The following is a 15032-nucleotide window of genomic DNA, read 5'->3' on the forward strand; positions in this document are numbered from 1 at the left end:
CCTTTGTTTTTCCTTTTTTGCCCTTTTCAATTACAAAATAAGTGTTTATGTCCCTCATATAGGAAATAATCTCCTAGAGAGTCCAGCTGTGAGCTTGAATCACTCTTGCATCACATCTCCTGGCAGTTGAGTAAACCTGTCTACGGTAGATTAATGAATAAAGACTGAAAGTACTAAGAATTTTTCTGGAAAAAAAACTCTCAACAAACTTCAAAAGCCACGTTTTTATACTGTATCCTTCCTTAAGTAATAGTTAAGCACCTCCAACACATATAAAACGAAGAACCACTATTTTTCTCCCAATAACCAAAAGAAACGCATGTACACTCTCTCTCTCTCTCTCTCTCTCTCTCTCTCTCTTATATAAGAGGTTCACTGGTGAAAGCTAAACAGTTGGAAGACTTCACAGTACTCTTATTCCCTTGCTTCAGAATATACTGAGGGATGCATTGGGTCCTATACTATCTTAAAGCTGATTAATAGTTCACATATAAATCACCTATAAGTGAATTAGTAAAGGCATTTTGTAAAACATCAATTAAAAACTGGCAGAATCTTAAACTGACAGAGAATCCAAATAAATACAGTCACTACAGTTATGAATACGCTGGTTTAAGTAAATATTCCTAACTAGTTAATGTCTGGATGCCTAGTGGCTTGGGGGGGCAGGAAAGCTGAATCGCTTCAAGAAAACCAACACCAACCAGAGATTTCTTACTGAAACAATAAAATACAGAGATTCATAAGTCTGCTTACGAAGAAGGTTAGGAATTGAAATACCTGTGATGGAGCAATAGATGATGTGAGGAGCAATTCTGTCTATAGCTTCATAGCCCAGGCCCATTGCGGACAGTTTGCCAGGAACATAGTTTTCAACAAAGACATCACAAACAGCTGCAAGCTAAAGAGAGAGATAAAGATGAGTCAGATTTCCTAAGGGACTTTCAAAACTTTCAGCAGCTCCCAACCCACACAATATTAATTTCAGCAATCAAAATTAATCCTTATTCTGTAATAGTCCAAACAAAATTCACAGGACAGATAAAGTAGAATTAGATAAATATACAGATGTTATCCATATTTAACATTTACTTATTTATTTGAAAGGCAGAGATTTACAAAGAGAGAGGAGGAGACACAGAGCATGATGGATTCCATTTGCTAATTAACTGCCCCAAATGGCCACAATATCTGGGGTTTGGCCAGGCTGAAGCCAGGAACCTGGAAATCCATAAGGGTCTCCCAGTGGGTGACAGGGGTTCCAGTACCTGGATCATAATCTGCTCTTTTCTCAGCAGCATTATCAGGAAAATAGATCAGAAGTGTAATACCTAAGATTCAAATCAGGACTCACAGGGAAAGCAGACATCACAGGCAGCACAACTTCCACCCCCAGATGCCTTCTTTTCAAAAGCTTTTAAATGCATTAATGACTCATTGTCATTTTTTCTTTTTCTTTTTCTTTTTTTTTTTTTTTGAATCATTAAACTATAGCCCAGTGAAACAGTAAACAGCTTGAGCCCCAGACCACTGCTGTAGGAATTAGAAGACAAAGAACCACTGGAAACCTTAATCACATATTTTTAAATTTCAATTATAACTATCTTTAATTTTCAAATACCCATTTTTAATTCTAATTTTTCTGCAATCTTTTTTGAGACAGATCAACAGAGGGTTCCATCCCTGTTTCACTTCTATAATGTTTGCCACATCCAAGGATAGTTCAGGTAACCTCTGGTTACTAAATCCAGATTTTCCAGAATGGCAGGGACACAACTGCTAGAACCAGAACCTGCTGCTTCCCAGGATTTGCATGAGCAAACATCTGGAATCAGTAGTCATACCCAGTACTCAATTCCAGTTACTCCAATGTAAGATGCAAATATCCTAAACAGCATCTTAACTGTTATGCCAAATGTACACCACTACATACTCCAATCCACTGATGCACTCCCCAAATGCCCTTAACGGCCAAGAATGAATGGAAACCATAACTTGGCAGCCAGAAACTCAATCCGTCTCCCGTTTGGGTGGCAGGAATCCAATTACCTGAGTCATAACTTGCTGACTCACAAGTTGTGCGATTGCAGAAGGCTGGAGTCAGGAGCCAGAGACAGGCATCAAAACGAGTAGTTCAGTGCAGTACAAGGGTCCCTTAACTTACAGGTCAAAGGCCTGTCTCTAGGTCCTTTTGCTTTTGAGATTTATTTATTCTTATTTGAAATGCAGAGTTATGGGGAGAGGACAGACATAGAGATCTTTCATCTTCCACTTCCCTCCCAAAATTCTTCTAGGTCTCCCTTGGCAATGATCAAGGTTTGAACTGTTCTCAGCCACCTTCCCAGGCCATAAGCAGAGAGCTGGATCAGAAGTGAAGCAGGTGGTAGAGACGCTGCTGCAGGTGGAGGATTAACCATGCCAGGTCCCTCTCAGAGTCTTCCTAAAAGTCAATGCAAATGTCTTACTGGATCATTCAGAGAAATCCATTACACTAATTCTTGATCATATTCAGGTGCCTAATACCTGTGCAATAATTAATAGTTTTCTGTAAGTGCCACATTGGCATAGATTTATATACATACAAACTAACATAATAAGGCCCTAGAATAGAAGTGGACAATCTTTTTCTATAAAGGGTCAAGTAGTAACTATTTTATGCTTGTGGGCTACATTACAAAGAGTCTTCATTTTTTTTAACTTTTTTTTAATGTAAAATCTGGGGGCTGGCACAACAGCACAATAGGCTAAGCTTCTGCCTGTGGCCTGGCATCCCATATTGGCACCAGTTTGAATCCCAGCTGCTCCAGTTCTGTTCCACCTCCCTGCTTGTGGCCTGGGAAAGCATTAGAGGATGGCTCAAGTCCTAGGGCTCCTGAATCCGCAAGGGAGACCCAGAAGAAGCTCCTGGTTCCTGGCTTCAGATCACCTCAGGTCCCACTGTTGCATCCATTTGAAGAGTGATTCAGTGGATGGAAGAAAACTTCTCTCTCTCCTTCTCTAACTCCACCTTTCAAGTAAAAATAAAATAAATATTTTTAAAAATATAAAATCTGTTCTTTGACCATGAACAGAATGTAAGCAAGCCTGACTTGAAAAAAATAATTTGCCAACCTCAGCTCTAGATGGAAAAACTTGGATTAATACAAACTTCATAGTAAACATATGAATGAATTGTCTGCTATTCTGCTATTTGAAATGTCTACAAAGAATCACCCAACTTAACAAAACCTGGATGTGATGTTGACCTCAGGAAATATCTTAATAAACCATCACCTTCTCGTGCTCTCAAAGTGTCTGAGAGCAGACGAATATTTCTCAGGAAAGCTGATAAGTACATTTAATATACTACTACAGGACAGACAGAGAAAGGCTATAAAGTATGTGACTCAACTCCCAGCCATGTAAGTATCCTTTGCAAATTTAAGTGTCAAATAATTGAGGAGCTTGTCATATGGGCTACCCCAAAGGAGATACATGTATTTATTGTTAATGATTCTACCAAACATTACTTGAGCAAGTGTTAGTACTAAATAAAACACAAACTTCAGTTACAACCTGGTTTATTCACAAAATTTTGTAAGTTCTCTCTACTACTCTCAAAGCACTCTAACAAGTCCTAAAGAAAACAAAACTATATTGGGGCCAGTGTCATGGCTCAACAGGTTAATCCTCCACCTTAAAATGCTGGCATATCATGTGGGCACTGCCTTGTGTCCTGGCTGCTTTACTTCCCATCCAGCTCCCTGGTTATGGTCTAGGCGAGCAGCAAAATATGCTCCAAGTCCTTAAGACCCTGTACTCATGTGGGGGACCTGGAGAAAGCTCCTGGTTCCTGGCTTCAGATCAAGTCAGCTCAGCTTTAGCTGTGCAGCCATTTGGGGAGTGAACCAATGGATGGAAAATCTTTCTGTGTCTCTGCTTCTCTCTGTAAGTCTTCCTTTCAAATAAAAACAAATAAATCTTTAAAAAAATAAAACAAATTTCCCTGGTTGTGCGCAACAGCCTAGGTTGCATTGTACCTAGGCAAGTGTTACCCTGCTAGGAGAAAAAACAAGTAATGGTTTTCAGGCATCCAGGGCCTGGTTAATGCCGAATTTGTGTTAACCATTGCAGTGTGCCAACATAGCTGACTAGCCTATTCTATTTTTTTTCTAAAGATATGTAAGGGGGTGCCGGATTTGTGAGCCCCAAAGGCGGGGGTGTCCTGGGTGGGGGGTGGTCCAGGTCACTTGGCCTGGGTCCTTTGGCTTGCCTGCATGGTGAATGCCTAGTCCATGAGCCCCAGGGGTGGGGGGGTACAGTGGTGCTAGGGTTGGGTGGCCCGGGATGTTAATGGTGCCAGGCAAAGCCCACTGGCCGCTCAGCAGTGCACTTGTGGGGGCCTGGTATGTGGCCTTGCAGAGGCTCCTGGGGATGGCACAGATGGGGGTATGCGGTGACATGAGAGTTCACATCCAAAATTGATGGTCTGACTACAGAGTGCATGTATCACAACTAGACCTCCTCAGTGGAAAAGACAGAGCAGTAGATGGCAGGCCCAGATGCACATGCAGGATATGGCAGCCCATTGTGGCCTGCAGAGGAAATATCTGGGCAAATGAAGACTCTAAAGTGGACTATGTCAGCCAATGGAACTTGGAAGGATTTCCTCCTTGGATTGGCAAGACTTACAGCATTTCAGAACTATCAAAACCACTTAAGCAGAACCCTTGAAGCATGCTCCACATCAGAGACCCTGGGTTGCTATCAGATGGCCATTCCCCATCCCTGTATACTGGCATGACTGGGAGGCTAGGTGTGGCTTCTCCCCTTATTTTCCCCCTCCCCCAGATATAGAAAGAAGAAAAAGAAAATTTGGAAATAACAGTGTCACCTACTTTGCCCTAACCCTCGATCCTTCTCACCCCGATCAACTGTGTAGACATCATCAAAAACAAAAACCTAATAACTAAATAAATAAAACTATATAAAAAACACTTAGCTTATCTCTCAGTTGCATTTCTTCTGCAAGGTGCACAATACAGTACCTTACGTGAGTGACATTTAATAATTTATTCGTAGTTTGAAAAGTAGTATGAGTGCACCTTAAAAAGTAAAAACAGAATCATATAATTTAGAAATGCCACTCTTAGGCATATACCCAAAAGAACTGAAAACAGATACTCACGTGCTTGTATATAAATTGTCATAGTAGCACTGAATAGTCAAAAGAGAGGCTGGTATTGCATGGGTTAAGCCACCATCTGTAATGCCAGCATCCCATATGGTGCCAGTGCATGTCCCAGCTGCTCCACTTCCAATCCAGCTCTCTGCCAATGGCCTGGGAAAGCAGTGGAAGATGTGGGGCAGACGGGAACAGTCCACTGCACATGATCAGAGCTGGGGAATCAGTCCAGTGGGGATTATTGAGAACTGCTCTAACTGGCCCGCAGCTCCCCCTGTGGTACATGAGAGCTAAGCGTGTGTTGGATGGGGCTGGACTGGGCCACAGCACCCATTGGATTGCTGAAGATGGAGAGCATAACAAATTGATCAACTACCCCAATGAAGCTTGACAGCAAATTTGTGGGCCAACGGACTCGGAGGTGGAGTATGATAGCCAGTTGACCTTGGAAGGATTTCCTCATCCTTGGAGCAGTGATATCAGCAGCATCTCAGAACTACTGAAACCACATGAACAGAACCCTCAGAAAATGCTCCACAATGGGGACCCTGTGATGACATCGGGTGACAGTTCCCCATGCCCGGGGAAATGTGGTGGTTGGGAAGCTGGGCATGGTTTCTCCTCTTGCATCCCCATCTCCCCCATATACAGGAAGAAAAAAAACAAAAGGTGACCCTTCTCACCCTGATCAACTATGTAAACATCAACAAAAATAAAAATAAAAAACAGAAAAATGTCAAATGTTTCAATGAAACACACCAATGTTAACAATAAATTACACTAATGGAAAACTATTCAGAATAAACTAAGAGAAAAGCAGATTACATGCTTTTTGTCAATGACTTGTTACAGTAGTATAAACTATGTAACAAAAAGGCAAGTTACATATGACTACTACACATGATATTACAAGGATACAAAGACAGTAAAGAAGGCTGGATATGATTCACTAAAATAATAGTAACTTTGTTCATGAGCAAATATTACCTAACAAGAAAAATACTGAAAACCAAAAGCAGCTGTACTCAGAGTGTCATACACTCCAACTGTACAAGTTTTGAAGAAAAGTTTGGGAATGCTGGCATCTGGAGGCTACAGAAGTAGGCATTTCACCAAGTAGTTAAAAAGGCCACATCCCGCATCATGGTACCTGGGTTCAATTCCCAGCCCTGGCTTCTAACTCACGCTAATACGAATGGCAAGTTGCAGTGACTGATCCAGTGTTGAGCTCCTACCACCCATGTGGGAGTCCTGGATTAGTACCTAGCTCCTGACTCCAGCCCCAACCCCAACCCCAGCTCTTGCTGGTACTTTAGTAGTGAATCAGGGGATGGATCTCTTTCTTTTTCTTCTTCCTTCCTATCTTCTTTCTTTCCTGTTTCCTTCTTCCTTCACTTTATTTCTCACTCCCTTTGTTTCTCAATCCATCAGAAAAAAAAAATAGGGGTCTGGCACGGTACAGTAGCATAGAGGCGAAAGTCTCTTGTCTTGCACATGCTGGGATCCCATATGGAAGCCAGTTCTACACTGGTGGCCCCACTGCCCATCCAGCTCCCTGCTTGTGCCCTGGGAAAGCAGCCAAGAATGGCCCAAAGCTTTGGGACCCTGCACCTGCGCATAGGAGACCCAGAAGAGGCTCCTGGCTCCAGGCTTCAGGTTGGCTCAGCTCCAGCCATTGTGGCCGCTTGGGGAGTGAATCAGTGGACAGAAGATTTCCCTCTCTGTCTCCTCTCTGTATATCTAACTTTCCAATAAAAATAAAATAAATCTTTAAATAAATAAATAATTTAACATGTATGCAGTATATTTGTTCCTAAATTAACTCTGTAAAAGGGAATTTTTCCCTTTTTATCCTTTTCTCTAAGACACTGGACACTGATTCTCAGTGGGTCTATCATCCAACGTACAAAGGGCCTTCCAAAAGTTCATGGACAAAGGAATAAAAAGAAACGTGAATTCTCCATGAACTTTCAGCAGTCCTCTTACATTCCCTTTTTCTCAACATTTCACCCATTTCAAGATCATGTAGATTCACACAGTCTTAGCTAAGTCATTCATAAATGACAGAATGGTGCTGAAACCAGATTTAACAGAAAATTCCCTCTTGCTTGAGAGAGAAGAGCATTGCAGAAAATTTGTGGGAAATGGATTTAAATTTGATGTGATGCAAAAAAACCCTGAAATTCATGTATAATATTTTCATAATATGTGCTTATACATAAGTGGGACCTTCAAAAATTCATGTAAAATTGGAATTAAAAGGTAAAAATCAAATACAAGCATTTTTTCTCAAAGTAAGCTCCACCAAATTCAAGACAATGCTGTAGATTATAGTACTAGCTTTGTAGTTCATCCCTAAAGAACAGAGACCTAGGAATTAAATCGTCTCAATGCAATATTTTTTATACCAGTAATTGAAAAATGGTTGTCCTTAAGAGACTGAAAAAAAAAGTGAATTAACAAGAAGCCAACTTAGAGCTATAATGCATTTGCCTGATGATTTCCCAGCAAAATTCCTACAAAATTTTCCTTGTTTGATGAGGAATCAGCAAGAGCATTTTTGTGGCGTAAGATTCTCCAGTATAGCTTTCCCAGGTGTTTTTCTACTTTGGCTGACTTTCTCAAAATAGTCTCCTTATAAGAGGATGGTATTATTCTTTCCTCCAATATAGCAACAGATATATACATATATATGTAAAATATGAATATGTATACCTTGAGTATACCTTGAGTACCTCCCCACCTCCACATAAAAAAAAAGTCATGATCTTTGCTCTTGACATGATCTCCGCTTTTGCTTTGACTGGACCACTTGCACAGCTTGAAAGTCATTGCCTAATTGTGCTTTGTCTTCAGTATAACACTGGATGAAGCCACGTCTCATTCATCTCCTGTTACTATCCTTCAAATAAATGCTTCAGGCTTGCTCCTACTTGTTGAAAATTTCCATTGAAAACTCTGCATTTATCTACAGTTGATCTGGGTTCATGGTTTTGGCACCCATGGAGCAGAATGTTCACTCTACTTTAATTTTTTTGGTCAGAATTGTGTAAGCGAAACCATTGAAATGTCTACAGCTATTGTTTCTGCTGTTAATCTTACATCCTCTTCAATTAGGGCACCAGTGAGATCTGATTTTTTTTCCCTGACCAATAGATGTGGATGGCCTGCTGCTGCAAGCTTCATATTCCACACTGTCTCATTCCTCCATAACATGAATTATCCACTAGTAAATGCTGATTTCTTTGGCAGCATTGTTCCCATAAGCCTTCTACAAAGTATCAATGATCTCATCATTCTTCTGCCCAAGATTTATGATAAACTGGATGACTAGTCTTGTTTTCATTTTTGCAATATTCATGTCAATGGGTGTTCTTTTCAAACTGAAGTATTTTTAGTGTGTCATACTAGTTCTTGTTCAGACATGTTATAACAAGATAGTATAAGCTATTTTGATACAAAACAACTTTGAAAACCATGAATATTCTTTTCATCACAAACACTGACAAGAATATTTTTAAAGACCTCTCAAACAAATTATGACACCAGCTCTCCACGTCCACCATTCTCCATGTTTTATACCAATCCAGTGCTCAGTGTAGACAAATGTTCAAGGCATTTCCTTAAAATAAGGATATACTAGGAAACAGTATGAGGGGAAAAAAGACTTTCCAATTTTATTAGTGATCATCTCTGTCTAGGTGCTTAAAAGTCATATAAAATAATCTATTGTAGAATCTCGTCCACAATTAAGCACAATTTTACACAACTGGAGAACCCTTCATTTTATGCCTTTTGAAGGTGAAAAAAATTTCCTTCCAGTCACAGGCCACATGACATTTAAAATCAATCTGAATTTTACAATAATTCTGGAGTTGTTACCAAACATAATTTAGAAACAGACTAAGTCATCAAGATGGAAAGAGAAGGGAAATTAATAAGGATAACTTAACCTCAATTATGAATAAGGAAACACAAAATATTTTAAAATAATTTTCATAGTATTTCCTTATTCCTAGAAGATGTATATCAAAAGATTTAAGGGCAAAATTTCACAAACTTCCACCCATTTTTACCTAGGTCAAGCACACACCACATGCATACATACATAAATAAGCAAATACAGCACATACTAAAATTGTGTTTTATATATGTAGGGTCAATGGATGTTTAATAACTATTCTTTCAACCCTAAGGTAGTTATGAATTTTTCAAAGTAAACATTGCAGAAAAATAACCCACAGCATTCTTCAACTTACTATAATGCAGGTAACACTAAAAATAGTATTGCGACTAATTAACATAAAGAGTTAGCACAGAGAATTCTTTGAAATACAGGATGACATGTGAAAATTATCAAGTCATATTTCCTTGTAAATATCAGGCTTCACACAGATTTTCAAAGCATGGTTTTGGTATTTACACAACCTGGTTTTGGTTAGCCTAGCTGACAAAGGAGTCATACTTTTTGGAGCTCTCAAGTATTCAGCTGATTGCCTTGTATAATACTTTGGAACCATTCCTATAAACTAGACTCTATATTAGTAATCATAGCCATGAAGGTCTAAATGCAGAGATTGTTTTACTTCTCTTAAGGCCAAAAGAGAAATCCCTTCCAGAAAGGACATAAAAAAATAAAAAATAATAATAATTTTTCCTCTAGGCAGTAAGATACATAGCCGATGAATGGTATCACTTGCTAAAAGCAATCAACATAAACAATGTTGCCAGACACTCTATTTAAGTTCTATATTAGTTGAAATGTACTTTTTTATTATCAATCAGACTTCAAAAGAAACCAATCCCATAATGAAACTTAATTTTTAAGCGATTACAGTTTGCTATGATTGGCTGAGACTCAGTTATTTGTTACAACGATATCCTAATCCTGGTATTCTATACTGGCACCAACCTCAGCTGCTCCACTCACAATCTAGCACCCTGCTAACAGCCTGTGAAAAGCAGAAGATGGGGAAGAAAATACCAGTAACTGATTTATTTTGATCAGAACTACACAATTAGGTCTAAAATAATCTTAGTAGCAACAAATACAAATTCTGCCTAATACTTCCCAATTTAGAAACCCTAATGAAAACCTGAAGTATTTGTTGTATCAAATTTAAAATCTTGGCTTCCCAAGATAAAAGATCAGAAAGTTTTTTAATGGAAACAAAGAATGGAACTATGGACAATGAAGATGGCCCAACAAACAGAAGAAAACAGCAAGAGATGTGTCGATGGAAAAACAAGTTCCTTGATGAAAAAGATACAAAGAAAAGGGACAAGGGAAGGAGAAAATGAAAGAGAAAGAAGAGGAAAAGAAAAGAGCCAGGAATGAAATCAATGAGAGTTGAGTCCAAGCTGAGAGTAGCCACTGGAGAAAAACAGAGCAGGCCAACAATACTGTAGAACAATTTAGAAAATCAAACTGAGTTTCAAGTGAACATAAAAACAAACATGCAAATCTGATATGCTACAGAAAACTCTATGGGAAATAGGGTATAATCATGACAATTTTCAGGAGCTTCGTCCAAGTGTGTGGTGGGCAGGATCGGGCTGGGCTGCAACACCCATTGGTTTGTGTAAAAGACTGGGCTGGAGACAGAACTGACCCAGCAATTGCAACCACCGGCATGTGCATAAGCAGACTGGGGCAACAGACTATGCGGGACCCAGTATTGTTAGCAAGCACACACAAGAATCAGTTCTGGGATCACCTCAGATGAGGTTTCTATGGGGATCCCTCCAACCGAATTGCTGGACTCAGAACCATGGAGAGAATGGCAGGTTCCATGGTCTGACCGTGGAATGAATGTGTCAGAGCTGAGCCTCCTCAGTGGCTTAGATGAAGCAGTGGAGAGCATAGCTAGGTGCACATGGAGGACACGTCAGTACATTGGAGTATACAGAGGACACTTGGTACCACAATAGAGGATGGAGGACAGAACAAATTGATCAACTACCCCAGCCAAGTGTTGGTAGTGAATAACTGGGCAAATGGAAACTCTAAGGCAGACAACGTCACCCAGTGGATTCTGAAAAGATTTCATCGTGCTTGAAATGGCAAGATCGGCATTAAACCACAACTGTTGAAACCTCAGGAGCAGGACCCTCACAGCATGCCCCTCTTCGGGGTCCCTGGGGTGGTGGCAGGTAGCTGTCCTCCATCCCAGGGTGCAGAAGTGTTTGGGAGGCTGGATGTGGCTTCTCTCCTTGTGTTCCCTCTCCCCCCAGCTACAGGAAAGAAAAAAAGAGAATGTGGAAATGGTGATTTCACCCACCTTCCTGTAGCCCTTGACCCTGAACAACCTAATCAACTATGTAAAAATCATCAAAAATTAAAATAATCAATAATTTTTAAAAGAATATTTTCACAGAGCATACTATACCTCTTTGATGATTTTCACGCCTTTTGGGTCCTTGATATTCACAGCTATACTCTGAAAATCAAAGCAAATATATATTAAACACCGTTCTAAAAGTTTGTCTTACTACTGGTAGCTCACCAAGATTTGTTCTTGAATCTTGAAAAATATTCCTCTTGAAGCAAATCTATTTTCCTGATGAAGAATTGTCTATCTTTTTTGTTTTTATTTGCAACTAGGTTATGTTAGGACAATAATAGGGATTATAGTAAATGCTTTTCAATAATAATACCAAGTAATAGGCATTTAGCATTTTCTAAAAGAATAACAAATGTTAATAATCTAATGATTTCCTCTTCCTTAAAATTATTCCCATTATAAATCCTCATGCAATGTTTAAATTATTCAGCAGAAAATGGAGATAGTGATGGTGCTATTGTTTCTTCTCAGCAAAAGATTAAACAATAAAATTCAATTTCTTTGAAATACTGATGACAGCTACCAAAAAAAAGAAAACACGATGATATCAAAATTTTGTTATTTGATGAGAATTACACAAAGAAAAGAAAAAGAGTTATTCTTACCTTTTTGTTTCGGTTAACACTCAGAAAATATGTACTTTCTGTCCCCACAAAAGGCGGCCCCCAAGTTCGTGTATCATCACCAGCTCCTGAAAATAGTAATATAAAACATCCCTCTTAGTTTTAAAGCTCATGAGACACTGTAAACTGCAGCACCCCCCCCGTACACATTCACCACAGAGTCAGGTCAGCCCCCTGCACGCAGCAGCGAGGCATGGGGCACGGGACCTTGCGGAAATGCCCATGCTCTTTACTCATGGTGATCACTAGAACCTTCCACAGCCGCTCTAGAAGCAACTAAGGAAATAATAATACCAAGTATTAGGCATCCTTATGGCAGTCCTTAAATTTAATAAAGTGGCAAATTTCCAGAGATTGATGGATTGGAGCTACTCTTGGGCTTTGGCAAGCAGGTTTGTCAGTTTTCAATGCTGTCTTGGCACCTCATGTACATGGAAAATGTTGAGTCTGCAGATCTTTTAATATGATTTAAATCAGAATAATAAGATAACTCTTCATGGCAAAGTGACATCTTGGACTAGGTACAGAACAGGGATTAATAATCTATAAAAGATTTCTGTTGTCAACAAAAAAATAGAAATGACAACATAAGTTACTGAATATCAAACATCATTAACTGAAAACATTACTCTGGAATCAAATATTATTTTAGAATAATTTTAGGTCTTAAAAGTAAAAGTTCATATAAATCCATTTAAAAATAGAGTGTTTCGGAAGCTCGTATTGTGAACAGGGTAAGCCACCACTTGCGACGATGGCATACTGTATCAGCGGGCTGGTTTGAGTTTTGTCTGCTCCACTTCCAACCCTTCTCCCTGCTAATGTACCTGAAAAAAAAACAGCAAGTGACAATCCAAGTATTGGGGCTCTGCCACCCGGAAGGAGTCCCTGGCTCTCAGCTTGTACCTAACTCTACCATTTTACTGTGGCCATTTAGGGAATGAACCAGTGAATTAAAGATCTCTGCCTTGGGCCCTGCGGTGTGGCCTAGTGGCTAAAGTCCTCACCTTGAACGCCCCAGGATCCCATAAGGGCGCCGCTTCTAATCCTGGCAGCTCCACTTCCCGTCCAGTTCCCTGCTTGTGGCCTGGGTAAACAGTCCAGGATGGCCCAAATCCTTGGGACCCTGCATCCATGTGGGAGACCTGGAAGAGGTTCCTGATTCCCGGCTTTGGATCGGCGCAGAACCAGCCGTTGTGCTCACTTGGGGAGTGAATCATTGGACGGAAGACCTTCCTCTCTGTCTCTCCTCCTCTCTGTATATCTGACTTTGTAATAAAAATAAATAAATCTTAAAAAAAAATTCCTGCCTCTCCCTCTGTTTAAATTAATAAGGTAAACCTTTTAAAAAATAGTGTGAATTGCTGAATATTCTGAACCTCTAGATAAAACTTAAATTCAGTCATATCTGGGGCCTGGCGGCGTGGCCTAGCAGCTAAAGTCCTCACCTTGAATGCCCCGGGATCCCATATGGGCGCCGGTTCTAATCCCGGCAGCTCCACTTCCCATCCAGCTCCCTGCTTGTGGCCTGGGAAAGCAGTTGAGGACAGCCCAATGCATTGGGACACTGCACCCACGTGGGAGACCCGGAAGAGGTTCCAGGTTCCCGGCTTCGGATCGGCGAGCGTCGGCCTGTTGCGGCTCACTTGGGGAGTGAATCATCGGACGGAAGATCTTCCTCTCTGTCTCTCCTCCTCTCTGTATATCTGACTTTGTAATAAAATGAATAAATCTTTTTAAAAAAAAATTCAGTCATATCTGATCGAAACTTCAATTCAGTTATATTTGATCGAAACTATAAAGAATTACAGAAAAGTTTTCCTTGCAAAAAAAAAGTTAGCAACAGTCACAGAGAACCCAGAAAGTCCATTAAAAATTACACAAAACATTACAAATCAAAATTTCTACAATGTGCTGATTAAATACTGACATAAGAAACTAACCACTACATAGATAATTATAAAATATCACCATCCTATCCCCTGACACGAAAGGAGAATTTGTGAATGTAAGTTCAAAAAAAATTTTTTTAGATTTATTTTATATTTATTGGAAACTCAGATATACATACAGAAAGATCTTCCGTCTGTTGATTCACTCCCCAAGTCATAGTAAACCCCCGGAGCTGAGCCAAGCCGAAGTTAGGAGCCCAGAACCTCTTCCAGGTCTCCAATGCAAGTGCTGGGTCCCAAGGATTTGGGCCATCCTCGACTGCTTTCCCAGGCCACAAGCAGAGATGGATAGGAAGTGGAGCTGCTGGGACTAGAACCAGTGCCCACATGGGATCCTAACACTCAGAAGGCGAGGACTTTAGCTGCCAGGCTACCGCACTGGGCCCAAGTTAAAATTCAAACTCCAGTTATTTAAATGGTAAAATCAATTGATTAGACATTAGATTTCACTCATTAAGACTCATCAGGAAAAACAGATTTTGTCTTCTGAAAGAAAAAGAAACAGAAGCTATTAAGAATAAATTTCTTTTATCTCAGAATCACACACATACACACACACTCCATACCACACCACACCGCAGAAATCAAGTATGCAAGAGAGAAGGGAAAAGAAGCATTAGCTCCCTCTGCAAGTGAACTGGTAATAACATAAAGCAATAAATACGAGTACCCCTATCCAGAAGTGTGCTAGCGAGAAAGCTCTGAGGAAAGAAGCGGCTACAGCTACAGGGGAAATGAGTCTGTTTATTCAGATCTTCAGGAATCAGCCAGACCTCTTAGAGGATGCACAGGGATGTTTCTACAAGGTCAAGAGCCAAGATGCAGCTACAATTGGTTTGTTTTAAATGTTTGTGTTCATCCCTCAGGTGGAGATAACAGCAGGAGTCTAAAGCGGAGACCTGTCCTTGGAATACGGCCAGAGCTCTAAGGGCAGAAGGATCAGTGCTGA

The 15032-nt window shown here is 40.1% G+C and overlaps 1 protein-coding gene across 5 annotated transcripts in view; it reads right to left on the reverse strand.

The window, feature by feature from the left end:
* Positions 1 to 15032, reverse strand: part of SUGCT (succinyl-CoA:glutarate-CoA transferase) — a 692355-nt gene that overhangs the window by 662446 nt on the left and 14877 nt on the right. For all 5 annotated transcript variants that reach the window (XR_009247288.1, XR_009247287.1, XR_009247290.1 and 2 more), the window contains exons 4-6: positions 12114 to 12199; positions 11554 to 11604; positions 781 to 901 (exon numbers count right to left, since the gene is read on the reverse strand). Coding sequence is in view for 1 of the 5 variants with exons in the window: in XM_004582355.4 (XP_004582412.2) it covers positions 781 to 901; positions 11554 to 11604; positions 12114 to 12199 (258 nt within the window). In the remaining 4 variants the exon portion in view is untranslated. The remainder of the gene's footprint in view (positions 1 to 780; positions 902 to 11553; positions 11605 to 12113; positions 12200 to 15032) is intronic.

The sequence above is a fragment of the Ochotona princeps genome, chromosome 20 (genome assembly GCF_030435755.1).
Source record: "Ochotona princeps isolate mOchPri1 chromosome 20, mOchPri1.hap1, whole genome shotgun sequence".
Taxonomy (NCBI): domain Eukaryota; kingdom Metazoa; phylum Chordata; class Mammalia; order Lagomorpha; family Ochotonidae; genus Ochotona; species Ochotona princeps.